This window comes from Amia ocellicauda, chromosome 11, assembly GCF_036373705.1.
Source record: "Amia ocellicauda isolate fAmiCal2 chromosome 11, fAmiCal2.hap1, whole genome shotgun sequence".
Taxonomy (NCBI): Eukaryota; Metazoa; Chordata; class Actinopteri; order Amiiformes; family Amiidae; genus Amia; species Amia ocellicauda.
The window spans coordinates 34,712,630-34,739,751 of NC_089860.1; the positions used below are offsets into that span (position 1 = coordinate 34,712,630).

Consider the following 27,122-nt stretch of genomic DNA (forward strand, 5'->3'; position numbering starts at 1 on the left):
GCACTGTTGTACATCCCTGTGTGTAATTTGCACGCTACTCTTTGTGGCACAGACTGACTTCAAGAGGTTTCCTACTATATAGCCTGGTGACCGCAGGTTGAAGAGAAGTAATGCACAATAAATATTCAGTGGAGTGCCATGGAAGGATAGCCTAGTGTTAATTGTTTAAGCTTTTATTTATACAGGACAGTGTATAAGTACATGCTTAGTAGAGCTGTTTTGTTAGCTGTGGCTTATGTGATACAGATACAGGTAAACAGGAATCAAATCTGAGAAAGAAAACAGCATGAAAATGAATACTGTGTGGAGCTGTGATTAAAGAGCATCGACTTCTAATATGCGCTCTCTCATGAGAGAGGGATTACTTCAATCACAGGCCATTAAATCCCTGTTCTGCAGCTCATTTTGTAAACCAGCCCTACTTTACTGCATTCATTGATGTGTTTGCAAAGCCTAGCATTGACACATCTCTGAAATGAGTTTGTTCATGAAGCTCTGCGACAGGTTTACCAAACCGTTGGGGCGTAGTTACACGCATTTGCTTGCGTTGGGAAACGGCAGCGGGCACCCAAAGCTAGACACTGTGCTATCGAAGCACCACACTGAAGCAAGAAGCACGGCTTTGTACAAGCACACTGCGCACTAGGGCTCTGTAGAAAAGAACCACATGCAAGTGACCTCATATACAGTAATCCTTCTCCTTAGGGAAGCTCAAATCAACTCCGAACAATAAACCCTCCTTGGTTAAGGTTCACGGACAGTACCTCCATCCCTCCACCATTACACTTCATGCTCCCAGCCTGCCTCTTCTGGCAAGAGGTCAGAATTCAGTCCATAACCTACAGACCTCCAAGATGAGAACAGCACAAAGAGGGGTGGGGGGGGGGCGGGTTCAGCTGTGTTGCACGAGTGCCCGCTGGCAGGAGACACCATGGGCTTGGCCAGTGCACTCCAGCATCTCCCTGGGCTTCAGTAGAAGGTCCACACCTCAATCTCCATGACCCGGAAGTCATCCGTTTTGGAGAGGGGACTGTTGTTGAAGGTGCTGCAGGAACTGCTCCGGCCGAGGTACAGGTTCTCGTCCAGCCACAGGCCGAAGTGACCGCTGTGATAAGAGTGGAGACCAAACACAGGGATTACTCAGTGTGGTCAGTCAGGTTCAGGGGGCCACACACACAGGACAGCCAAGACAGACGTGTTACAAGGCTGTACCTCCCTCCGCCAATGGCAATTGAGTCCAGGTCCCCTTTGATGAAAAAGGAATTTTCTCCCGTCCAGTAGAAACACTGAAAAGAAACCAGAACTGGAATCAGTAAAGCTGTGGACCAGGCCACCATTATTCTCATCCTCGTCAATGAGCCCCTCACACAATCCTCCCGTACTTCGGCTCACCTTGAACTCGGGGTAGAAGGTGAACAGGAAGGTCTCCCCGGTGCCATAGAATGTCTCGCTGGGCCGCAAGGAGTGCGACATGAAGCTCCCAAACACCTGAAAAAGCCATCAGAACTTTAATACACTGTGGCACCGCTCTGGCCATTGTCCAGGGCAACAGGTCTGTGTAAACCACGCAGCATTAGAGAGAAACTATACTATTCATAGCACTACCAAAACCAGTAGGCTATGATACCGTGACTGTGGGTCTGGGCTTCAAGGGTACCTGGTTATGGAAGTCTTTGATGACCAGCAGCCCCGGGGACTCGCTGTGGGCCAGCTTTCTGTAGAGCGTCTTCAGGCTGGAGCCGTGGACTGAGGTACTGTAGGTCAGCTTCCAGGAGTGGCCAACGGTCCGAGGCGGCAAGTGATTGGAGATCTGCAAGAGAGAAAGCAAAAATAAAAACATGTCCTGGCCGGTGAAGTCTGGATCAGACTGTACCAGGTAGCGAAACAGCAGCCCGATATAGCAGGCCGATTTCTGAACACGGCAGAAGGATTGCGCAAGCTCTGACCTCCGAGGAAGGGAAGTGAAACCGAGACGTGTGTGCCGGAGGGGGACCTTCAGAGACACGGAACAGCAGGTGATGGCAGCAATCACCGCTTCCCTTTTAGGCACATTTAGATTTCAGGGGGCAATTATGTGGGCAGATGCAAACACACCAGCAAAGCGAAATGAAGCCAATAACACACGAGGTGAGCATTCAACAGAAATGACAGGCCCACCTGTTGGATGTCTGCGGCCTCCAGGATGTTGGTCTTCTCCAGGATGTCGTCCAGCCCTTCAGGCTCTTTGTCCAAGATGAGTGACCTCGCTGCGCCATCATCCACGGAGACCATCTGCCAAGAAAACGGGCAGTCTGTCAGCCCCGCCCAGTCCAGCGTCGCACAGCACAGGACAGCTGCTGCTTATCGATTCTTATCGCCTTAGAACAGGGCTAGGCAATTTATCTTGTCCTCTCCTGTAATTAATGTAATTATCTGTACTAATCCTGGGATATTCTAACAATCCTCAGCAGCGGGTTGGGAATGGCCAGCCAATTAAAAAAAGTACTAATTGGATCAATGGGGGGAAGTGGAAGAGCCAAGGTCTGCCACCCTTCTTTCAAAGCATAAGAAATCTTACTGCCATTGTTGCCAAATGGCTCACATGTGGCCCTGCTTGTAGTTTAGGGTTCAGAAGAAGTTCAGTATCAGGATCGTTCTCACAGAGACGTCCAGTGATGGTCAGTTCTCCTGGACAGGTTTCTATTCTCAAATCTCACCCTGGGATTCTCAAATCTCAAAGCGGTAAAAGCGGCGGTCAACCGTACCTCCCAGTCCTCCCCTGTGCGGCTCTCTGAGGGGGAGACCTCCTCCTTCTCATCCACCAGGACGAATTCCTCGTCCTCGTCCTCGTCCTCTCCCCCCTCCAAGAGGCACAGGTCGGGCCTCTGCTGGCTCAGGTAGGCGTATAACTCGTCAGAACTGCGGGGCGAGACACAGAGACGACGGGTCTTAGACCGGGAAAGCTGTTACCCCACGCAGCCGTGGATGTCCTCCACATACATATATTACTCTACATTCTTTTATTGATGACAACAGGAAAATGCCCACAAAGACCCCGGGTCCCACTGCCACGTACCTCTCCTGGGACAGAGTGAACCAGGCGTCCTTGGTGGCCGGCCCCTTGGCAGTGGGTGGCTGTGGGGTAAACAGGACCCTCTTCCTGGGCGAGACCGCCAGTCGTAGCCTCAGGAACATCAGAGCTGAGCGCCCTGGGGGGAGGCAGGCTGGGCCTGGGGTCAGAGGAGGGTTAGGATTAGGATTAACCCTTTGCAGTCCAATTATTTTGCAGCTGTCAGACTGCTCAGGTCCAATTTAATTTTGTGAAGAAAATAACATTTCAGATCATGTGTTGTTCAAGTTGAAATAACTTCACTTTTTTTGCAAAAAACAATGCACAATGCAATAAATTAACTTTAGAACTTTATAAAAGCTACAAAACATCTCACAGAACATCACATACCTCTAGCAAAGGTAACCAGCCAAAAAAAATCAATACATCAATGTTTACAACTATTTACATGTGGTGAGGTCTGAGAACAAAAAATAGAAATATGTAAAATGCACAAAAATATGCTATAACAATCAATCACCTGAAAGCTATATATAATGTGCAATTATGTTGCGATGCTCAATTGTCTCTGTGTTTTTGCCGTGTATGATACTTCTTGAAGCATTCATCTGGGTGTAAGAGGGGCTTTCAGCTGCAGGTTTTGCTTAAGTATATAGTCTCATTTCTGCCTCCATCTAAATAACTATTTACTTCACAGTCTGCTTATCCTAACATGTGTAACAGCTGTGCAGATGTGCGTGCTGTTTCTGACTGCGTGATGCTGATGCAGCGATGTTTACCCTGCAGTGAGAGCCGCATCTCTCTCTCACTTCCTGACTCCAGACTCTCACAGGGCAGGGCTTAGCCCATAAGTTTCAAGTGTTCTCCAACTTATCGCAATGTTTCAAAGGCTGCTGAAGGCCGTGCTTGTGTTTTTCCGGAAGAGAATCAGCTTTTCCAATGCAATAGATGTGTTTAAAGAGATGCTGGTCTATGTCCGACACAGGACCACAACCGCATTTTTACAATGTCAGATCCAGTCCGACATAGGACTGCAAAGGGTTAACACACACAGAGAAATCTCACTTTATAGTCAAAGACTGGGAGTAGGATCTTGTCCTGCCCATCTTTGTTGGTTTCACTCTGATGTACTAATGATGTGATTTGAGAATGGGGGAATGGGAAGAATGGGGTTTACACAAACAGATACACAGACACACACACACACACACACACACACACAAATTCCCATTCGGGCCACAATAACACCTCAACCACAACCTTTGTTCACAGCAGCGTATGTGGCAAGATATCACCTGACAACATGGTCCCTGCGGACTGACGCTGTGGGGCCTCGCTGTTCGCCGGCTCTGCCCTTGCCCTGCCCCCCACGTCCAGTCCTCCGCAGCAGAAGGTGGCAGCACTGCTCAGCACTCCCAGCGCCCCCGCCTCCGCCTCCTGCAGCGTCTCCCCCGAGGCTCTGTCACCGTGGAAGCCCCAGGCTGCAGCCAGCCCCCCCAGCGTCTCAGCCTCTACAGAGTGGGCCACCTTCCCCCGGCCCCTCGGACCACCATCTTCCAGAGACAGCTTGCGTCGCAGCGCTGAGCTCAAGCCCCTGTCGTGGGTGTCCGAGGCGAGGGGGGGAGTGTGGATTTTGTCCCCTTGAGGGGCCGAGGGGGTACTGGGCTTCACTTCAGAAACCGCTCCACCACTTCTGCTGTGTCTCAGCAGGCCCAGAGCTTTGGGCTTCTGAACCTTCTTCCTGCTTCTGGGCCTGTGTGAAACAACACCAACGTTAATTCAGGTAGACAAGTACATTAGCTCAACATCAGCCCTAACCACAAGGCAGCAACAAACAACACAGAGGAAATTCGCTGATGTTGTGCTTCTGTGCTCCAGTTTTGGAAAGGCACCGACTCAGCAGCCCCCCCGCCGACACAGCTGGGTGTCTGTCCCCAGAGGCCTGGCCCCCACCCCCCTCGGACCCCCACTGACCGTGCAGAGGCGGTGTTGAAATGCACCCGGGAAATATCCGAGAAGAAGGAGGCGCTGAGGATGCTGTCCACGGAGCAGGAGAGCAGGTACTCCTCACAGCCGTGCTCCATCACCAGGGGGTGGGACTTGTAGGGGTCGAAAAATATCTTATTGGGCGTCACGAGCAGGATCCCAGAGACCACACCCTGGAAATGAGGGAATGGGCCAATCAAAGGACAGGTGTTTAGTATGGGTATAGGAATTGCCAAATTGCTGCTCTCTAATGCGGGTTTAAAAATATGCATTGTTATAATCATCCCTCATCAGCATATTCTTTCAAGTTTAAAGTGAAGTTTAGCTTTAGGTTTTCTATAACAGAGTTCCAGTAGATAAAACTACAGATCTGGTTGAGATGTTCTGATGTCTTGAATTTTTAAAACTATTTGCTTCAGAAAAACTGACATACCCCCAACCTAAGCCAAAAAGATCCCTCCTATCCTATCATCTGCTCCTGGATGAGGCCACAGAGACAGCAGTGCGCTCACCTTGCGGTCCGTGATGTAGCGGCAGCACAGTTTCAGGTAGTGCATGGTGGTCGGCCCTTCTCCCTGAGCAGGGTCACACTCCGAGGGCAGGGCCAGGAGGCACAGCTGTCCATCAGGCATTGGCACCGTCTCGACGTCCTGCAAAGGCCCAAGCACAGGTCACAAGAAGGGCGGGTGGAAGTGGACCACAGTGGAACAGTTAGAATTGCAGGGGAAAAGGGAACCTCCCACAAACTCAATCGATACAGAGGCTGAAAAGTGAATCCAATTGCAGAGCATTTGGGGATTTGCACAGATGAAACAGGAAAGCAAATATGGTGCTTGTGTGCAAGAGAGGCTCTTTCCCAACTCTGCAATGCAATTAAGGTACTGTGCATTTCCCAAGCGGCTTTTCCTTCTTCCTGGCTGGCCACGTGATACTCCCCAGCACTCTCGTGCTTATCGATTGACATCTGCCTTGCTTTTCTGCTGCCGCGGCACAATTCTGCACTCTCAGACGGTTGGCAGGTAAGCAGAAACAACATTAAAATGTCAACAGGGAACGAGAGATCATGCTCGGCTTCAACGCTTTCATAATTAAGACATAAGTGGTGCAGTAATGGCAGTCGAATGCTTCAGACTACTGCATGCCTTTGCAAAGCAATAACAAAAACATTTCTCTCTGCAGCAATAATGTTAAAATCAAGTTGGCGAAGACTGTTTTCCCTTGGGTGAAACTACTGACAAAGAGCCCAGAATGCAGAACTACAATGAATAATTAGTTATACAGCATTCACATTAAATTTAGACATTACTGAAGTCTATTTCTGCAGTTTCTGTTTTAGTACGTGCGTTTATAATCTGCCTTCAGTGTTACAGCGTGCACCACAGTTACCACAGTTACCACAGTTCTGCTAACTTCACTCATTGTCAATTGTAGGGTGGCTGCTATAACACTGTAACAGCTTTTAAACAAATAAAAACAACACACTGTGCCATACAAACTCAAGCTAGTGCACAGAACTCACACTATGCCTGTCCTGTGCTTTACTATGGCTCCAACACAGCCAAAATCACACGGTAGCACGGAAAGCTTTCCTACAGTCCAGACGACAAGAAGGCAAGAAAGCGCAGATGAACAGCGCCAGAGCACCGAGTAAACTCATGGGGGTCTCACCAGGAGTTGGTCGTAGTCAGCGTCCGGAGAGGGGGAGCAGCTGGGGGAACTGGGAACAGAGTCGCTGGGGTCAGGAGGCACCGCCTGGGGGAGAGAGGAAGGTTTCCGGTCTGGGATGGACAGCCGCTGGAGAGAGAGAGAGAGAGAGAGAGAGAGAGTGAGCGAGGGAAAGAGCCCACAGAGATCAGCTCACAATGATGCTCGGCCGTCCCCAAGGCTGTGTTTACTTCCCTTTTTCTACGGAGACCAGCTGCATGCTGCTGCCATTTGCATGCTGGGACCCGGGGGAAGGATACACTTGAGTGATCAAGGAGGGTAAACAACCCAGTGAGCGTGCATGGGGCAAGCTCTGGCACAGAGACACCAAGGACATGAAATCAACACACACACACAAATATCCTCCTTGCTCTGCTTACAGCCTGGACTTTACAACATGACTTCAATACTGACAGAAAGCAATAGTTAGAGAAGCAGGAGAGGGCCAAGGCAAAGGAGAATGAAAGACATGTCTTCTCCTCCTGAAACTCAATCGACCAAGTTTACCGATTAGACAAACCAGTCTGATCCCATTCTCAAAGCCCCAAGGTCCAAACTAGCCAATCATTAACTCTCTCCATCTGATATTAACACTGGTAAAAGGTCTACTGTCTTGAAATCAATACAAAGAAAGACAGTGAACATTTTACACACAGCAGGTTCTCAACATGCCTGGAAATCGGCCTGTGTGAGGCAGAGGGAAGTTAAGTTACAGTTACTTCTTGGATACCATGAAGGGACGTGTCTCTCTATCTAACAGGAAAGTAAAACTAATCCTAAAAAGCATAAACAAATAAACAAAAGACAACAACAACAACAACAACAACAACAAGCAGAGCAGGGGATTTACTCCTGTCTAAAGGAAGGCTCACCTGCGCGGGTAGGAGGGTGTGTGAGCTCGGTCTATTGTGGTTCACCAGTTGGCTGGGCGTGCTGTGACACTGGGAGGCCAGGCTGAACACAGTGTCTTCAGGATGCACCTGCAAACACAGCAGCCAAATGTGACACCAAAACCCTCCCAGTGTCTATCCTGGCAGTGCTAATACAGTGTGGGTCAGAGCCACCCCGCTCTGGGCCGAGCTGCGGTCTCTCAGCACACCACCTCACCGGCAGAGCTTTAAATCCACAACGCCAAAACACCTGTCCCCTGACTCGGTACACTCTACTACCTTCAGAGAGGGATCACGTCACCATGTCAGGCTCACACACTGAGCCCCAGAACGCGTCGGTGTCAAGAAGTCAATCGGTTCCAGCACTGTTTTTCAACCCCCCAACCTTTACAATTAGAAAATGTATGTAAATATCCCCACAGCCACAGCCTGCTATGTTGTATTCATCCTGCAGACAGGGAGATGTCAGTCCAGACAGAAGCTTCAGTCATTCACATCGAAACAAACAAAACAAAACAAAGAAAATAAGCGAAACGATGTATTTTTTGGTCACCTTGTGGGTACAATTTAAGAGCCCATTTAAGGTTGACATCCAGAGAAATCCTTCACTGCAAAAACTGGTAAGAAACGCTTCTCACCCCAAAGCTAAGTGGGGCTCTTAGCCCACGCCCAGTATTTCAAAGCTCTTCTAATGCCCGATTCAACCAGAGCTGAATAATGCAATTGTAGCTGCCGTCTGCAATTGTGTTCGATCAATCATCACTGCTGTCTGCAGCAAAGAGCCGTTTCAGAAATCAGCTCTCAGCAGCGACAACAACACAGCCATCCAGCCCTGAGTGCATTAACACACCCTCGGATGAAAAAGGGAAATGAAACTGATTACATCATTTAGCCCAGGCCTGACCTTCACTACCTCACCTTCACAGACACCGGGAGAGCCGCGCCAGAGAGCAGCGGGATCAACTGCAATCAAAGCTCTTGCAGACCTGCTCCGTTCGTCCTGGAAGGGATGGAGAGGATTCTGGATCTTCTTTGTCTGTCTCTCTCTCTCTGGCTCTGTCTGAAATGACGCAGCACAGAGCAGTGGGATGGCAGAGGGAAGGCAGGGCTATCTGGGAATATTTCTGCTCTCCCCATCTGCAAAACAGCAACCATATGACGGCACCTGAGCACAGGGATCTGTGGCTACAGCTTCCTGGTCCCCTGGCATGTGTACTAATTCACGATCTGTTCAGCTAGTGGGCCGTCTTGAAACTAAAGAGGACCCTGAACACGGGGAACTCGACAACAGACCCTGAACACGGCAAACTCCACACCGGACCCCGAACACGGCGAACTCGACAACAGACCCCGAACACGGCGAACTTGACACCGGACCCTGAACACGGCAAACTCCACACCGGACCCTGAACACGACAAACTCCACACCGGACCCTGAACACGGTGAACTCAACACCGGACCCTGAACATGGCGAACACTGACAGACAGATGGTCTTGGATTGCCTAATTCAGGGTCATCTGAAGCAGCAGACGTTCACATAAGTTTGTGCTGCAAATCTGTCCTTTAATCCTCAATCTGATCGGTTTAAAGATCAATAAAACTTTAATTGAGCAGGCTGCGGGACTATCCAGACTGGCCTTGGCAAAATAAAGGAGTGATTTATGAAAAGCTGATTCGAGTCGCAGTTTCAGTTCATGTAGCTCTAAAAATGTGTGGATTTTACATTTCAGTTTCTCCTCAAGAGCCAGAGAGTTTAACCAGCATGTGAGTGACACTGCAATGGTGGTATTATAGCTACTTCACAGGCCAGGAGACCTGATCTACATGCATCTTATATGCGTTTGGTAAATCCACACCCTCCAGAAACAAGATGCACATACAGCCCTGTACGTTTCCATTAAAATGACACAGTACATCAGTTTAAACTGAAGCAGTCGAATGGACTCGGACTCTGGTAGCTCATAATGTCTTTGCAGGTGAATCGACACTCACTGTGTATTCAGCTACTCCTTCCGACGTCTCCGGACTCGCAGGTTTACCCTTCGTATTCTCTCTTAGCGGCGCCATTTCTGAAAACACAAATCACACCTCTTCAACACAAAAACAATGCGACCGGCGACTCTACGACCGCTTCGGGGACATTCATTGATGTTGACACTGTTCGTCTAGTGTTGTATTCAAGCAGCAAGGCCAGACTAAACTAAAGCATAACTTAGAAAATTATTCAAATGAACATCAAGGAGGAGATAACAGTTTAGAGTGATGCTATTAAAGAGCAATTTTCATGGTACGGGAGAGGAGCATTACACTGCCTCTTACCTTACAATTGCAGCGGATGTCACATACCTGCACATCACTTCACAATAAAAGGTTCACAGCAGTCTTCCACAGTTTGCATTGAAGTCTCACTACCATGAACTGTGTCTGGTAAGAGGAGGGGAATCTCCCTCCTTTATATGAATGATCAAAAGAGGAACTATCTTTTTTTGAAATTATTATTATTGCACACAACCTCTGAACTGACAAAGTCACAATGGTGGACAAAGGTCACAGAAGAAGGGGACGACACACACAGTACCCCTCCCTCTGTGCACTGAAAAAGGCAGACCAGTGCTTAATGAGGAGAAAGGGTCAACATGCACAAGGGGGAAACAACAGGTCTGTTATTTAAACAGCTGTGGTCACGTGTGTTGAGCCATCAGGCTGTGGGTTTTTAAAGCTCTTTATGCTCTTGTGGTTTAGGTCAGCATTGCCGTTCCGAAGATTGAACGACCAGGCAGCTCAGCCAATGGGGTCAGGCCAATATCACGCATTTATCAACGGGATGCTTGTTTATTTTCCACTGCGGACATCGCCATCCAAAAAACACTTGGCCGTTGTGTCTACAGGGACCACAGTGTCTTGATGGAGAATCCCATCGTGAAGTCTAAGCTTGACTAATTAGGTATGAGATCAGCTGTTTCTTTCTGCTGTACATCCTTTTTAAAATGAAGGCTTTTTATATTTTTATCTAGCTTGCCAAAAAGCACTGAAAATAAATAATGGGAACTGAAAATAAAACTCAGCACGGTGACAGACCCATGACGCTGTACAGTATAGGAATAAGTTCAATTACCTATTGACCCTAAAGCTTTGGGAAGCATTTTCTGATGCATCTTGCTCTGTTTGTGAAACTGACCCTGAGAACTTACAATTCAACATCCCGGTACAATCAATAATCAAATACTAGAGAACTTACCGAATAAGTTAGGCAGCTGAAACAGGAAGATAATATTAAAACAACGTGTTTTAACCACATAATACAGACCAGATAGTGTAGAAGAATCTGTGAACTCAGTACAGCGTTGACTAAGATATCATGAGACTTCCTGGTCTCGTGAACAGGGAGGGATAGGAATCTGAATAAGCAGTTTCCTGTGCCAGTTAAGATGGCAGCCGTGCCAGTTCATATTGTCTTTTAAAATAATAATTCAGCAAACAGGAAAGTTAAGAATGTTAATATGTCCCATAGTTATTTTGACCAGCTTCAATGCCACACAAGCTAAGGTCATCAGTGACTTATGAAATGCTCTCTCTCTCAGGACAGACACAGAAAAGCTGATTGTGATCTGAAAAGCCTCGCCTCAGCTGCCTTAACCTTTGCTTTCTGGACTTTGCTGATTCAGAAAAACAACAATTAAACAAACAACTCACCTTAACTCAGTGCAGCGACCTCAAGAATTTTCCCTGTCTCTTCCTAAAGCATTTCAAATGAACAGCCACACATTCCTGAGGCCTCTGGCTGGGACAGTGTATGACATCACCAGGGCTGTACTGTTACCTACCTATTACCCACCAGCTGCCGCCTACATGTTTGTAACTCTTTTCACGTGTTTCTGACTCAACAGGCTGGATTAGTTATGAACGGGGTCAGAGTACAGAGCCGTCTGTGTGTGCCAGCTAGCAAACTAGATTCAAAATGGGTTCAAAACAAACTCTGCGATCAGAGGAATGGTACACACAGTTGTGATTATGCAGACATAACTCCTTCAGCTACTCAACATCTGAGAAGTGTTGACACACCACAATAGATTCTGTGGTTCTCCACAAGCCTGCTTCGTTCTTATACTTAAACATCCAGTCCTCGGATGTGCAGAATCACATTATTCTTTCTGTACTTGCCCGCTGAAATGTTATCCCATGACTGACTGATTGATTCATTATATTATTATTACTGTTATCCTCCACCCTTGGGCGCACTGTTCGAGCTCATCTCTGGTGTCCCTCTGCGTGGAGGGCCCATGAGGCCACGGCGAGCCTTGAGACAACTCTCCCGAGGGGCTGATTTCCAGAAGACACCTGGGATATGACCCGGAGGGCAGATGAGTCACCCCCAGATCACCAACCCTGCGTTGAGGTCATTGCACCCCTGGCGGCTGAACCTGGACTTTACACACCGAGTTAAGGACTTTCTGATTGGCCTGCTATAACCTCTGTGTGTTTTTTTGCCTGCAGGGGAGGCAACCATTAGTCCTAGTCCTTAGTGGATCACAAATGTTTATCTTAAGTGACTTAAATTACATAATGGCTCAATTGTGACTGGACTGCAGATGTCATCCCAAACTCTGCATTTAACAAACAGTTATTGTATAAAACTGTATAAAAGTCTCTAAATAAGGCATTCATTTGGACACAGATGTGATGGGCCACCCTCTCAGAGAGGCAGCAGCTCACACTCTGGCGCCGCGTCCATGAAGGGGCCGTTTTACCTCTCAGGTAATACTTGCGGAGCTGGGGGTTGCGGATGACCGGAGTCTTGGAGCCGCTGGTCTTCTGGGATCTGAACGCCGTGTCGGTGTCACCTCGGACCACACTCGGAGGCCCCCCCCACGCTCCGCTGCCCACTCCGGTTTGAGGGCCACCGTGGTGCTGCTCCCAGGGGTGGGCAAGAAGTTCTAGTGGCTGGGCGTTGGTGGGTAGTTTAGCACCCAGCCTGCGGGAGGGAGAGATAAAAACAAAAACAAACTCAGAGGTAGAGTCGCGACCTCCCGAATCTGCCCATAACCCAGCTATGCAATGCTGCCATGATGCCAGATTGTTTGTCCTAATCCCTTCCCCGATGCACCTTTCCTGGTAATCTGTAGGACAAGTCTCAGAGCAACTGTGTGACTCCAGTCATGGAAAGATAGGACGGGATTTTAAGTTCTCTCTTGGACAGAATAAAATAAAAGCCTACATCAGGCAAACCATTGCTTCACCCAGTCACTTAACCCTGAGCATCAGCAATAATAATGAAGAAATTCATTATAAAACACACTCTATGGATTTTAACACTCAATGCCATGTGCCTTTTGTTGTCTACCTTCTGTTAACAATACAATACATTGTTTGTTTTACACTGAGATCTGTTTCCTGCACTGAGTAAATATATCATGACATTTTGTGGTGTGATTGTTTATCATGCTATTGCTGTCATCACATGAAAAACTGTACCAAAGTCAGGTATTACCAATCTAACATTGTAAATCACTGATAACGATTTAGGCTAGGCTCTGTTTTTTGTTTGTTTTTAGAGAAAGAGGAACTGGAAACTGAATCATAAAATGTCAACACTTTTCCAGAAGGATGTTTTAAGTCTTGCTTTCTTACAGGCTACATTCCCTGTTTTTTGAGCATTGGCCTTTGAAAGGAAGTTATCTCCAAATCGAGACTGAGAACAACAAGTATAAATCAGCCTCTCGGGAATGGAAATAGACAGGTTAAATTCGCCGGCGAAATTCTGCGCACACAGTGGATTACATGCCCCATACAACAAACAGGGCAGTGAGTGTGAACTGGCAGAAATCCCCCATCAGATTCCTTTAATCCAATTGAAATGGCAATGCAGGCCTTAATCGCTGCGAACAAAGCCCGACTGTCTGGGATGTGGCACACCAGAGACCACTGAGAGAAAGAAAAAGAGAAAGAGAAAGAAAGAGAGAGAGAGAGAGAGAGAAAGATACAACAGGCTCCCATAGCACACAGCAGCCCCACGCTGTTCCCGGAGAAGAATACTCCATTCTTCTTTCAGGCAGATGGGAGAGCTTCAGTTTATAGGGAGCTCCATTAAAACAGGACTGATTTTTGGGGTGAGGAGGCAGGCAAGGGTTTGGGGGGTGTTCAGGCACAGTATCAGAACAGCCTCAGGATTTTTGGGGGGTCAATTAGGTTGGACAACCTGTAGAATCAGCACCCACTATGTCCAAGGCCTATCAATGTGTCCAATTAACTTGTCTATATATATATATTCTCTTCCCAGCTTAAATGGAGGATTCAACAACTCCAGACTGAAATAATGCAAACCATGACTCAACTTGTAAGATGAATGTCAACGTTCAGCAAGATATTAATCAGTGTTTACAGCAATCTCAAATGCTCTGTGCAGAGCTGAACTCTATGAAAGACTTCTGGAAACAAAAACTGGAATTGACCCAAGTGGACAATCCGAAGCCTGACATAATTTACTCCTCGACAGAGTCTGGGGACAATCCCACGGCCTCCTGTATCTTCTTCGCTGAGAGATTTCCCAAGACCTTTTGAAGGCTATAGACCTAATCGTACATGTTCATCTTCTGCTGTTAGTCTACTCTGGAGTTGACTGGTCAAATAAGGATTGATGTTCCTTAATATAAGCTGTACTACATCTTGTTCCTCAATATCTAGTTTCCATCACTGACACAAGGCATGATAAGAAAAGGCAAAGTCACAAATACTCTTGTTCTCCCCTTGAACATGATTTCTAACTCTTTCAGCTAGTTCATCTTGATAGTCTTCAGACAAAAAAGCAGACAAGAATTTTGCTTCAAAGTCTCCCCAACTCTGTACATTAATCCGAGCGACTTCCCACCAATCACGAGCTGTGCCATGCAATACACTTCTAAGTGTGGCAAGGAGATCTATATCACACAAAGGTTGAAGTGTCAGAAAATCATTACATTTTTCCATAAATAAAAGAGGATCAGCATCATCACAATCCTGCCATAAGTAGGAAACTGCAAATTGTTACAATATATATATATATGAACAATGCTTCACCTGGTCTTGACGTTACTGAAATAGCTCCTGTGCTTCTCTCGGTGCGGTCTGGGTTCCATGGTCCTGGGGCGAGTCTAGGCAGGCATCGCAGTCTCTCTGACGTCTCCAACACTTCGTCCCACCACCCCCTCTCTGTCCCCGTCTCACATCCTACACACCTGCAATGACAAGACACGGTGACTGCGGGGCTGGGACAGGACGAGGGAGGGCGACGTGACCAGACACACACGCCTCACTCCACAATGAAGCACTTCAGTGAGTGTTTTCTCCCGGCAGACATTTGTCCTCCAAGTTGTTATTCAGCAGCTTAACTCTCCTGTGAGGTCTTGGATGTCCTCCAGCACCTCGGTGGAAGTGTTGGACTGTGGAGCGGCACAGGACCCAGACATGTCTGGGCTTTAACAGGGCTTTGTGAGAGCTGAAGGTGGCAAAACACCCTCTGCCCATAGGAACAATACATTTAGGCTTGTTTGGGCCTCTCATTACACACAGTCCATTTTGTATTAGTTTCCATTACAATGCGCCATAGAAAGGCCTTACAGAATTATCCTAGGCAGACGTCTCCCGCAAATCACTTACTGAATACAGTGTGGAAAGACTGAAGCCACCTCTGCCCTTCCACTACACCTGTGTCTCCAGGCCTCCCCATGATGCACACCAGCTCTGACATGCTGCCAGTCTGTTACCCTGATCGCTTCTGACACCGCGGCGCAGGTGCCACTGGCATGCCCTATCAGTGAGTGAAAAGCATGCATCGTTTTCGGGCACGTCTGCAGTGGAGAGGCCTCGATTATTGGGACGTCCTCAGTGTCCCCGGGAAGATCATGAAGTGATCTGAGGCACAGCCATACGTCAAGACGTCAAGCTGCTCTCAGAGCGACTGATCCTCCCCACAACACTTTCCAGAAACAAAGTAACAAGAAACAAGGAGGCCAGCAACCCACTGTCATACGAACCGGCCCACCTCCCTTTTGTTTCCACAATAGCTGGGTACATGCTGGTAAATTAAGATGAAGGAGCAGGAGAAGTGTCATGACTTATTTTAAGGTGGCATGCCTGGATTTCAACTGGGTTGGTACTGTAATTAATTTAACAATCCCTACGTCGCATCGTAATGTTTTGTTTCATTTGTATTTAAACCAAAAGCAAAACTATTTCAGACTGTAACCAACCAGAGCCACAATAAGAACAATATGACATTCTCTCTACAGCCATGACTTCTTTACTAGCATGCAAACACCAACGAAAATACAAACCAGTCCTCCCCAGCTCTACACAGTCCTCCAGGGCCACACAGTCTTCTGACTCAAGCTTGTGACCAGTGGACTGAACTAACGGAGCCCTTCAGACAAAGAACCACAGATGTGCATTGAGAGCAGTTCTGACACATTTAATCTTTTTCTAATTTTCTGATGTACGATCTCCGCTACATCTCTCAGCTATCGTGATTGATTGAAAGCTATTTTTGAGGTGTAGTTCACCTGCCTCTGTATCGTTTACTTTGTGCCAAATGGGTTCAGATTGATTCCCTTGTCTTCGTGCTCAGTCTCTCATGTTCTTGCAGAGTCATGCGCTATTTTTGGTTTTTACTCGACCTGAGCTCTTAAAGACTTGGTTCCAATAGACAAACATTGAGTATAATTGGTAAAGTCTATTAGAAACTCATTCAGACAGACAGATTGATCCTTGGCAGGACTTTAAAGCGCCCTGATGAAACAGTGATTCCCGAGGCCTGTGTCACACCAAAATAACTCCTCCCAATCACTGCCTGCCATTCAGTCTGCCTGCGGGACTCGTTTTTGCAAAGATTTAGTGAAGCAGTGATTAAATGTATTGACAAATAAGTATAAGGTTTGACAAAATACAAACCCTATAATTTAAATGTCTCCTTTTCAGGCTAAGAGTACAATTAACACCCATTTCCACTTCTTATATACTCAATAGCAACCCACTCTCTCAAAAGCCAGGCGTCTTGTCTAGTTTAAAAGTTTTTAGCATGCATACTGTGATGTCAAATATGTCTCCTTTCCTAAAGCATCACCCACCCACCCAGACAGACAGACAGACAGACAGACAGACACACACACACACACACTCCCCAGTAGCACAGCTCTCATGAAAAGGGGGACAATGTCAGACTGCTCCTGCACATTCTAGTCTAGGCTTTGATTTCTTGCAAAAATGAATTTGCAAAAATTAGACTGTAAACTGTACAGGAAACCTAAATATGTAGGTGACTAGGAGACAGGCTGATTTGCACGTATCTTCTTATAGGCTTGCGCTTGACAGGATGTAAACCTGATGTATAAAAAATCAAGCGTAGAAAAAAAGTGCTCTTATGTGTGCAGTACTAACATTAATAGCAATAACAAATATTATTATTTTTACCGTTGTTTATTTCAATATCCCCCAGGCTCAGATGATAAACACTCTCGCTCGTCTATGTCGTATTTGCATAGGTACTCATTCATCTTTCTATGTCTTTAAAATCAAAATGATCCGATCAAACTGCATCTGCGATGCTTCAGGCGCCTTTGTTGATCACTCGGCAGCTCGGGAGGCTGTGCTGACGATCACCGTTAGCTGAGAAAACGATATAATTATCATTATCCATCCGATGCATTAGTTTACGCTGCTGATCGTTTCGATTCTGCGTTATCTTTAGAGAAAGCAATATTGCAACTGTTTCATAACAGCGATGCAAAACAAACCTGGTGCACAGAAATGCTTCACATCAGTAGCCAGGCTGCAGGAGTGTCCAGCGGACTTCATGGTGCGGAGCGCTGTGTCCAACCACTGCAGAAACGGGCAAGTTCCCCCTGCGGATCCGCCTCTTTCTCACGGGCTTAAAGCAACAGACAGCAGCCCGTCTGCAAGCGCCGAGAAACTGCACAATCACTGTGGGGTGTAGCTTTACTGCACATCTGTGCCCTCATCCTTCTTTGCACCGTGAATGTGCGCTTTCTCGGGAAAACTGCCGCACTAGGCTATTTCTGTTTCAATGACAAACACGCACACATATAGATTGGTTTTAGTACAAGGATGCCGGATGCAGTGGTTTGACACGCAAATGTGGTCGCGTCCTTGCAGCGCAGATTTCCGCAGTTCTGCTCTGATCTGCACTTTGCTAGTTGTCATTTGATTGGTTCAAATGTGCAGAACTGCGGAAATCTGCGCTGCAAGGACGCGACCTGTGTTTTGCACGTATAGGCTACTTTTCGTGCATTGTATTAGCTACTGCATTCTGGTTTAAAAGAGACGTGAATCACATTCAGGGCTTGAGCGAGTGTGGGAAGCATATACTTTCTATTAGCACCCTGTTATTTGTTGTCGGGAATCCGCAATTTAGCAGAGATGCAAATAAGAGAAGTGCAGGTCCGCTGTGTCTGTGCTGTCCTGTCCTTGTCACCTGATTGGCCTTGTCATCATCTGCCCCCGAGAAAGTCACCACCGTGCCTGCGGGGACATCTGCTGGCAAAGACTGCAAAAGACTGACCTCTACAGAGGCAGACAATTACACACAGGCCAGCTGTGAGCGCAGGCACACACAAGAACATAAGACCATAGGACAGTGTCCAACCGAGAGGAGGCCATTCGCCCCATCGTGCTCGTTTGGTGTCCATTAATAACTAAGTGATCAAGGATCCTATCCAGTCTGTTTTTGAATGTTCCCACATTGTCTCTTCAGCCACATCGCTGGGGAGTTTGTTCAGATTGTGACGCCTCTCTGTGTGAAGAAGTGTCTCCTGTTTTCTGTCTTGAATGCCTTGAAGCCCAATTTCCATTTGTGTCCCCGGGTGCGTGTGTCCCTGCTGATCTGGAAAAGCTCCTCTGGTTTGATGTGGTCGATGCCTTTCATGATTTTGAAGACTTGGATCAAGTCCCCACGTAGTCTCCTCTGTTCCAGGGTGAAAAGGTTCAGGTCCTCAGTCTCTCAGTAGGACTTTCCCTTCAGACCTGGAATAAGTCTGGTTGCTCTCCTCTGAACTGCCTCTAGAGCAGCGATATCTTTCTTGAAGTGCGGAGCCCAGAACTGTCCACAGTATCCAGATGAGCTCTAACTAGTGCATTGTACAGTCTGAACATCACTGCCCTTGTTCTCAATTCTACACTTTTGACAATATACCCCAGCATTGTGTTTGCCTTTTTTTATTGCTTCCCCACATTGTTTGGATGGAGAAAGTGAGGAGTCCACATAGACTCCTAGGTCTTTCTCATGCGTTACTTCATCTAGTTCTATTCCTCCCATAGTGTAATTATAATGGACATTTTTGTTACCTGCATGTATTACCTTGCACTTGTCCACATTGAATTTCATCTGCCAGGTGTCGCCCACAACTGAATATTATCTTTGTCCCTCTGAATAGCCTGTGCTGCCGAGATTGTATCTGCTGAGCCACCAATATTAGTATCATCTGCAAATTTGACAAGTTTTCTAACTATCCCACATATGTTTGCAGTGGATGTATCTACCACTGTCACGGATATTTTACAAGTTATTGCACTTCACTTAATTAAGATTTGATGAAAGATGGACACTGCACACTGATGGCATTAAGAGCAGCTCCGATGCTGTAGCTGTCCGCGCGGGGGGGCTACAGGCGGAGCGCTTGCGTCACACCGGAAATACCGGAAACACTCTCTCTGTGCTCGTTCTCTTGACGTCCCTTCTATCTTGAATCCCATTGGCTGCTGTCACAAACCAGGCGACGGTCCAGCCAATCAGAGCGCAGGATGCACAAAATGGTCTTGCCGGGCCTAGCAAGACGAGAATCCCACAATAACAAAGATCTGCTGGCAGGAGGGAGGTAAGCCTGGGCTGCGGACAGGATCCGTGTTCAAGGTTTTTGAGGGCGCAGGGATAAGATGTCGGACAGCAGCTCTCAGGCTGAACACTGTTAGTTGGGATTGTATATAATAAGGGGGGGTCGTCCAAAAGTGCTTCCGAAACACACGGGTGGGTCTTTGCAAATGCCGGGCGCTTCTTATTGCAGGTCACCCAGCGCATAGCCGGCCAACGCTGGGCATTGACAGTAACTTGGCAAATAATGAGCATAATAAGGTGGTGTTTGTTTTTTGCATTAGCTTTAGAAGTCAAGGAAGACATGCAGTGGGGCATAATGAGTATTAATCTCCAGTGTTCATTAACTCGCATGCTTTCAATTCCGTCCCCGTTTATTTTAGTGGGCATTTCAGTACAACGAGGCAGGTGTGTGTAGTGGCGATGTGTTTATATGCATGCGTGTGTGTTTTCTCTCAGATTAGGTGCGATTCCTCTGCACGGTGTTGTGGCGCGATGTCCGCTGGATACTAGCGGCTGCAGGGAGGAAACTGCGGACTTGGACGTCGTTCTTGTGGTGACGTTTGAAGGCGCACTGGGAGATGGAAACGGACGCGGTGAGTGAGGAGATGGTGTTGAAGATGACCCCTCACGTCAATGCACTGAATGTTGCTCAGTTGCAATAGCATTGATTATAATACCGTATGGACCGGTGGTCTCCAACCCGGGTCCTGGAGAGCCCCAGTCCACTTCATCTGACAGGTCACCTTAAATCACCAGTTATTGAGTTATTACTCAATTAAGCAACTCAAACAAGGGAGCTCTTGACTTGAGATGCTGAAGGTATTCAGATGAATTCTCCAATGGTTTCTAAATGACTGAATTTACCACCTGCTTCATTGTTGTGAATTAAATACATACAGGTGTTTATAAATTGGTGACAGAAGGGTGACCTCCAAAACCTGCTGGGTAGGGGCTCTTCAGGACCAGGGTTGTGGACCTCTGGTATAGAGTGAAGCTCTCACACAGATGATGGTTCTTGAATGGGTGGTGTCAATGCCTTTTAATTGTATTTCACTGTCAGGTCATCCCGATTTGGCAGAACAAGCCTCACGGGTCTACCCGCAGCGTGGTGAGGAGGATCGGCTCCACGCTGCCCCTTAAGCCCTGCCCCAGAGCCTGTTTCCAGGTGAGAGGACAATGCCAGTCTACCGTCTCTGTCCTGGTGGTGAGGGGGGTCTGGTATTGCTAGGTAGTGATCACAGGCTGAGCTCCACTGCTCAAGGTTTGGAGAGAGCTGCAGTTTTCCTGCAATATGGTTTCTGCAATGGTAGACACAATTACTGTATCACCCTCTGGCAACCAGTTTTGAGTGTTCCTGGAGACCTCAAAGACCTGGCACAAAAGCAGATTTTAACAATTTAAGCTCTAATTTAGTCAATGCTCTGTACCCTTGCAATTCTCTCCTGACGCTCTCTTATTTGTGCAGGCTCTGCCAGGGCTGCCACCTCTGCGCCCCACTGATGGTCCAATGGTGCCCACACTAGCAGACATTGCCTGGATCGCTGCTGACGAGGAGGAGACCTACGCCAGGGTGAGGTGTGTACCTCTGTGGCCAAAAAACGTCTTCCCACTATATTCCTTTGTAGCTGTATTGACACAAGCAGACCATACTTTCAGAGATGAAACCTTATATTCATAACATGTAATGCCATGATACATTAGCTGCACCTTTTCAAAAAGATGAAAAACACACAAGGCCACAATGTAAAATAACATCATATAATTGAATTATTTCTGTTTATGCTTTCCCAAGACAAGTGTTCTTGTTCAGTGTGTGTGGGGAGCATGCTGTGAATGTGACGATCTGTGTCTCTCTGTCCGTCAGGAGTGACAGCCGCCCGTTGAGACATGAGTGGCGTCCCACGCCCCTGCTGGTCCTCCACAGGAACTCCTCTGTGCCCAACTTCAGACGGGAGGGCAAGAAGGTGGAGGGGCTGAAGAAACCAGGGCAGACTGCTCTGAACAGGACCACGGCCCTGCAGGACGAGCTGAGCCGGTTGCGCTCCCAGATTGCCAGGATAGTGGCAACAGATACAGGTATGCGCAGTACTGTGCTGCGATTTCCCTTATTTCTCCACCATGTTTTTAACTGCACTCTTTAAATGGTGAAATTGGGGAACATTCAAAAACAGACTGGATAGGATCCTTGGATCACTGAGTTATTAATGGACACCAAACGAGCATGATGGGGCGAATGGCCTCCTCTCAATTGGACACTGTCTTATGTTCTTATGTTTACAGAAATGAAATTGTGTTCTGAAGGACTGTTGTGACCTTGAGAAAAGGACAGTCTGAGGACTAGTCACTGAAAAGTAGAAATAAGTCGTTTCACGTGACCCTAAGAGCATGCCTTCCTAAAATGTGGGCTTTTCCTCTGACCAGTGTCTGCTAAAGCCCTTCCAGGGTGTTTGCCATTAAGAAGCCGATGGTTCCCTTGGTGAGTGTGAGATGCCGTTCGCAGGGTCCAATCCTTTGACGCCGGACCTCCTGTCCCCCGATGACACCAGCCTGAGCTTCTCCATGGCTCCCTTCGAGACGGCGTACCAGCCCACCGCCTCCTTCGTGATCAGTGACCTGACGGAGGAGGAGGAGGTGGGGGAGCTGGAGCCGGACCCCCCCGGACTGTCCATGACCGCCTCTGCCACCTTTGACCTGGACCGGCCCGGCATGGACTGCCAGGAGCAGGAGGAGGACACCATCTCGCTCTCCAAATCCACCAGCTTCGCCGACGTCATGGACATCCTCAAGGACATGAACCGCATGAAGATGAGCAAGGACAGGTGCGTGGGCGGGGATTGTTCATTCTGCTGGGAATGTGAAGCCAGAATAGTTGTTTCCACCACTGCTTAGGGATAAGACCAATATCAAACCATCCAGTTTGAGGGACAAGCATATCCTTAAAATAGTTTTGGTTTGTGGCACAGTTCTGCTATGGAAGGTCTTGCATTTCCTTTTTAAAATTGTTTAATCTAAACACCTTTGTTGCTGAGTTGTCCCAAGGGTGCCTCTGAGGATTCCATATTCATTTAGGCATAATTAATTTCAGGTCTCTTTCGTTTTAAAGGCGTGCGAATCCTCCCGTGTTAGAGCGGTGGTTGGCAACCCTGGTCCTAGGGGGGCACCCTGTGTCTGCTGGTTGTCAGCCCAACCCTGTTGTCACCTACTTACCTGACCAATCTCCACCTGTTAAACAGCTGAACTGACAGGTTTGAGGTCAGACCATTATTTGCTCACTTAAGGATTCGTTTAAGAGCTCAGGTGGAGCACAAACCAGCAGACGGGGGAGGCGGAGCGATCAGACAAAGGTGTTGGGAACACTGTTGTAGTAATTTTAAAACGTGGAGTTCAGAGTTAACGTCAATAATGGTAATTGCTAGGGTCAATTTCAGTTAATCCGTTTCAGATCTGTTTGTAATTCCTGTTTCAATTCAATTCCAATTCCATTAGAGGCTGTTGATTATGTCAATGCCAAAAAGAACTGGAGTTGGAATTTGGAATGTGTCTGAAAGAGGGATTTTGAATTTAAAGAATGGAATTGAGCTCGACCCTGATTACAAGAAATGTATCGCAGAGAGGACCTTCTTTAGGTAAGGAAGGTAAACATCCTGGCCGTAGTCGAGGCCTTTGGGCTGATTGACAGCGTGTGTCTGTGCAGGTACTCCCGCGGCTGCACCTCCCTGCGAGATGAGGACTCCGCCTCCCTGATCTCTGAGGCCCTGAGGAAGAAGTTCACTCTGAGGGACGAGGACGTCAGCATGAAGGAAAAATAACCCCCCGTGTCCCCCGTGCCTCCACCCACTGACCCGCCCCCTCCAAGTAAGTCTGTTAGCTGCTGTGTGGAATAAAGGGTTGTCTCTGCCTGCGTGTGCTTTCCTATTCCCCACTCTTTTCACATCAGTTACACCCACCATCGTCTCCCACTGCGAACAAGCCATCTGTAACGCACTGTGGCAAGCATGAAACCTTCCTGCTCTAGCAATTCATAGAAGTATACAGTTATGGGCCTGTATTTGTCATAGACGCTGCTGCAGTAAATCCACAATATTAAGTTGTTGTAGGATATTAATATTATGCTTCTCATCACAGAGAATATGCGCTGAATAGAATTGAGGAACTGAGAGCCATGGTAGGTTGATGTACGGGGAAAGCTCTGATCGTCAGTCTCTTCTCTGTTCTCCCACGTTTTATCTGACCCGCATAGATGGGTTCTTTCTGCTCTGCATGTTTATGGAAGCGAGTTGCGTAGCATGACACTGAAACGGCCGCATGCTCAGATTATATCGGCACTACCTCTGTAGAGAAAGCCAGAGCACACATTTATTATGCATAAGAAATACTGCAGTATTCTTTTTTTTTTTTTTTTGTAACAAACCAGAATTGAAATGGTTTTCCTGTGCAAGAATCTGACCAATGGAATGGCTTGATAAACCTTTCTTCCTTCCATCTTATCCTGTTCTATTTCAGCCTTGTTGCTTCCTATCCTTTTTCATCCCCTGACGTGTAGTAAAATATTTTTTTTGCAATGGCGTATGTGCTTACTGGAGCTTCCGGGCATGCCATGTCAGAGGAACGCTTTGCGATGGGCTAGGACCGCCCCACCCGTCTGTGCCGCGCTCTCACTCCCCTCGTTTGTTGCCAGGCTTGTGCCTGTGAACCGCACCCACGCGGGAGCCGCGAGGGCCAGACTGTGCTCCATCACATCACCGCACCGGCCGCCAGAGACCCGCAGGGCCGGCGCAATCGCTGAAGCCACGCCCGCCCGCCTCAACTCGGAGAACCTCAGCTCGCCCTTCCAGTCCAACTTCAAAACATCCGCCTCCAGCCCTGTCATTGTCATTGTGCTCTGTAAGGACACTTCTGTTGTGTTTGTGTTTAGTTTTTTTGTTGGTTTTTTTGCAATCGCAGAGGAGCACTGCAGCCTCTGCACGACGAGCCTCCCGTCTCATTGACTCTTGTTGAGACTGCTTTCAAGAACGTAACCGCTCTCTCTGATCTCCTGCCTGGCCTGGGTTCCTGCCTCTCGTTCCTCCTGCCGAGCGCCTTTGCTGAAGATGGGTTTCAGTCCGGAAGGTGTGCTACAGCGGACTTGCAAACACGCTGACGGGATTGCGGGCCTTTCCTGGGGCTCGGGACCGTTTCCCCCGGGTTCCTCCCTCACCTCTGCCCTGCGCTCTTTCGGTCCAACACGCTTCTTGTCCAGTTTGCATCATGCAGCATCTCGACTGGAGGCGATGAAGGCATTGAATCGGTGTGGGGGGTGTCATGATGGATGGATGGATGGATGTGAGTGGAGAACGGTTATAGTTTGAACTGAGGAGTGGCGGAGGACAGGTTCTGAGAAACTCTTTTCTGTTATTTGTTGTTCACAAGCATCAAATGTTTTCTGTTCATATGAGATCAGTTAGACTGGACTACATTAAACACTGACTACATCCCAACTGAATCGTGCACAGACACTAACTAGACTCTTCATTATCTTTGTGTGTGTATGTATGTATGTATATGTATGTATATATATATATATATATATATATATATATATATATATATATATAATATGTTTTTTTGTTCGGCTTACAGGTCTGTGTGTCTTTTTTTTGTGTGAAAGTCTATAATCCAGTGTAGTTATAATGGACTTGTTTTCAGTTCTCTCCTATCACACACAGACCAATAGAGAGATATCAAGGTTACTGTATTTATAGTTAGTTTTTAGCTCTCACTCTCATTTCCTTCTGTGAATCACGTCATTTTCTGAAAACACTTGCTGTGCTGCTTGCTGTGAGGAGGACTTAGAATGCAGAGCTTTTTTATAAAGATAAAATCTATATTGGATATGAGAGGAGAATGATTTTGAATGCCGGATGTGATGTTACAAGAGAAACGTGGAATGCACTCATTTACATTTTCAGGTGCCCACAAACTAGGGTTAATATAAGCTAATATAGGCTGGGCACCTTCAGTTTTAATGGCATTTAGAAACCAAGCTTAAACAGCCTGACTGAAACCTTTTTTCTGTTTGATAGCCGTGTAGAAACGGGCAGGAACACACACAGGTTTGTTTTTAAGAGAATCATAATTCTGTGAAGTATTAGAAATATTTGCACAGTTGATCTTTCTCTGTTTTAACTTCATACTGAATAGTCTCTGGTAATTTCCTTTCCAGACCCTGGTGTCGGTCTGTCGGTCAGATTTTGTGTACACCATTTAGTCGATAACTCTATACACCAGACTTATGCCCTGAAGTTGTTGTTATTTTATTGTCATTAATCCCATGTACTTTACAATCTAACAAAGTACCAACACTATGTTAAACTAGCCTTATTTCAGGTGTTTAATTCTAGTGAAAATGCAATAAATGTCTTGCGTCTCTTGTAGGCCGGAGGGAATAGTGTTTCGCAGTGGTCATCACCTATGGGTCATGGTTGTCTTGGGATAAATATCGAAGTTTGAGCCATTTTAACCTCAGTTGCTGTGAAATAAGGATGTCAATGTAATGGGTCATGTTTAAGTGTGACAGTGTGAAGAGCCAGTGGTGAAGACACAGCACTTTCATATTTGTTTGCTGTTAGTGGAGTTAGCATCAATATTAATATTCTTATCTTTTTTTAATTAAAAATGTTTTGTTCTTTATGTACACATGGTTTTATTCCCCCCTGTATTTGAAGTTCTCCAGTCCCATTTAATCCTTGCATTTGCTCTGGGCCTCGACAGTGTTCTCAGTCCAGAAGTGTATTTACTCTATCTGAGTTCATTCTGAGTTAAATTATTTTATTCTGCCAGAAAAAGGATTCTGCAGCTGTTAGAACTGATGATTGACATGCTATTTAATATATGTATCAATGCAGCATACACACACCGCAACCCTCTGCTGGATGAGGTGGTTATTGAATGTGGATGAACATAAAAAGAGGCGTGTTGCATGACTGGAATGTTAAACATCACTTGAATTCATCAGGTTTAGATCATATAAGAAATAGCATGGAGCTCCTTAACCAAAAAACAGGAATGCAAGTCATGTGTTCTTTGGCAATATGATCTTTGGATCCCCATATAGGGCCTAGTTTTCTTTCTGCCACTATAACGGGCCCAATTCAGTTTTACTGTTCTTCTCTGATTCATAAGTTCATTGAGAATACGATTAGCCTATGTCATGTAAAACAACACAACAAATGCCAAGGGTTTCGTTTTCAGTCACCTGCATTTTGCTGGATTGGGATTTTTTTGTAATTTATGCATTTGAAAGGAAAATAAAGCTGGGCTAATGTTTTAAACTTGAGATTAAACAATGCATTTATTTTCAATGTTGATGCTGTTGGTGTATAGAAAAGCAAACTGTAATAAACTTTTGGGAGCTTTGTTTTAACACATTTGCTTTAAAATATTGCTCTCCCGGGTGAGTGCTGAGCAATGCAGTTTTAGTTCAGGTCCACACTAATGGCTTCTTTGTGAATTGAGCCAAGGGACACCCCACCAGAAGAGCTTTAGCTGCTCTGAAGCGGAAGGCTTTACGTCCAGACAGTGACATTGTGGCCGAGCTAAAGCAGTCGGAGACGAGTGATGAAAGGATGAGTTTTGAAAGCAGATGTACGTCTGGC

General features: G+C 46.8%; 2 protein-coding genes across 8 annotated transcripts; one reads left to right on the plus strand and one right to left on the minus strand.

Annotated features, from left to right (window-relative positions):
- Positions 1 to 157: 157 nt before the first annotated feature.
- Positions 158 to 17,755, minus strand: LOC136763550 (oxidation resistance protein 1). Of its 4 annotated transcripts, XM_066717622.1 has the most exons (16): positions 17,396 to 17,755; positions 14,685 to 14,842; positions 12,380 to 12,603; positions 9,624 to 9,700; positions 7,612 to 7,719; positions 6,704 to 6,829; positions 5,548 to 5,685; positions 5,024 to 5,208; positions 4,345 to 4,802; positions 3,056 to 3,209; positions 2,745 to 2,898; positions 2,158 to 2,271; positions 1,658 to 1,810; positions 1,393 to 1,488; positions 1,213 to 1,286; positions 158 to 1,105 (listed from the first exon to the last, which is right to left on the minus strand). In XM_066717622.1, the coding sequence occupies exons 2-16, from the start codon at positions 14,741 to 14,743 to the stop codon at positions 970 to 972; spliced, it is 2,256 nt and encodes a 751-aa protein (XP_066573719.1). In that variant the 5' UTR covers positions 14,744 to 14,842; positions 17,396 to 17,755; the 3' UTR covers positions 158 to 969. The 4 variants fall into 4 exon arrangements, with proteins under 4 accessions (XP_066573719.1, XP_066573721.1, XP_066573722.1 ...); XM_066717624.1 differs by lacking the exon at positions 7,612 to 7,719; XM_066717625.1 differs by lacking the exons at positions 12,380 to 12,603; positions 14,685 to 14,842; positions 17,396 to 17,755 and adding an exon at positions 11,325 to 12,347.
- A 1,650-nt stretch (positions 17,756 to 19,405) lies between these two features.
- Positions 19,406 to 26,803, plus strand: mtfr1l (mitochondrial fission regulator 1-like). Of its 4 annotated transcripts, none has more exons than XM_066717629.1 (8): positions 19,406 to 19,492; positions 19,945 to 20,081; positions 20,549 to 20,653; positions 20,954 to 21,063; positions 21,353 to 21,564; positions 21,989 to 22,307; positions 23,183 to 23,343; positions 23,992 to 26,803. In XM_066717629.1, the coding sequence occupies exons 2-7, from the start codon at positions 20,067 to 20,069 to the stop codon at positions 23,295 to 23,297; spliced, it is 876 nt and encodes a 291-aa protein (XP_066573726.1). In that variant the 5' UTR covers positions 19,406 to 19,492; positions 19,945 to 20,066; the 3' UTR covers positions 23,298 to 23,343; positions 23,992 to 26,803. The 4 variants fall into 4 exon arrangements, with proteins under 4 accessions (XP_066573726.1, XP_066573727.1, XP_066573729.1 ...); XM_066717630.1 differs by having other exon boundaries at positions 24,167 to 26,803; XM_066717632.1 differs by lacking the exon at positions 19,406 to 19,492 and adding an exon at positions 19,500 to 19,581.
- Positions 26,804 to 27,122: the final 319 nt, after the last annotated feature.

What these genes read in the sequence shown, in the direction of transcription:
- LOC136763550 (XM_066717622.1), bottom strand. Translation starts at nt 14,743, where the DNA reads ATGGAACCCAGACCGCACCGAGAGAAGCACAGGAGCTATTTCAGTAAC. An exon ending in CCGCAAGTATTACCTGAGAG is followed by an intron (nt 9,701 to 12,379) that starts GTAAAACGGCCC and finishes TTGTGTTTTCAG; the next exon opens with AAATGGCGCCGCTAAGAGAG. An exon ending in GCTACATCACGGACCGCAAG is followed by an intron (nt 5,209 to 5,547) that starts GTGAGCGCACTG and finishes CCTCATTTCCAG; the next exon opens with GGTGTGGTCTCTGGGATCCT.
- mtfr1l (XM_066717629.1), top strand. An exon ending in GCCCCAGAGCCTGTTTCCAG is followed by an intron (nt 20,654 to 20,953) that starts GTGAGAGGACAA and finishes TTATTTGTGCAG; the next exon opens with GCTCTGCCAGGGCTGCCACC. An exon ending in ATGAAGATGAGCAAGGACAG is followed by an intron (nt 22,308 to 23,182) that starts GTGCGTGGGCGG and finishes GTGTCTGTGCAG; the next exon opens with GTACTCCCGCGGCTGCACCT.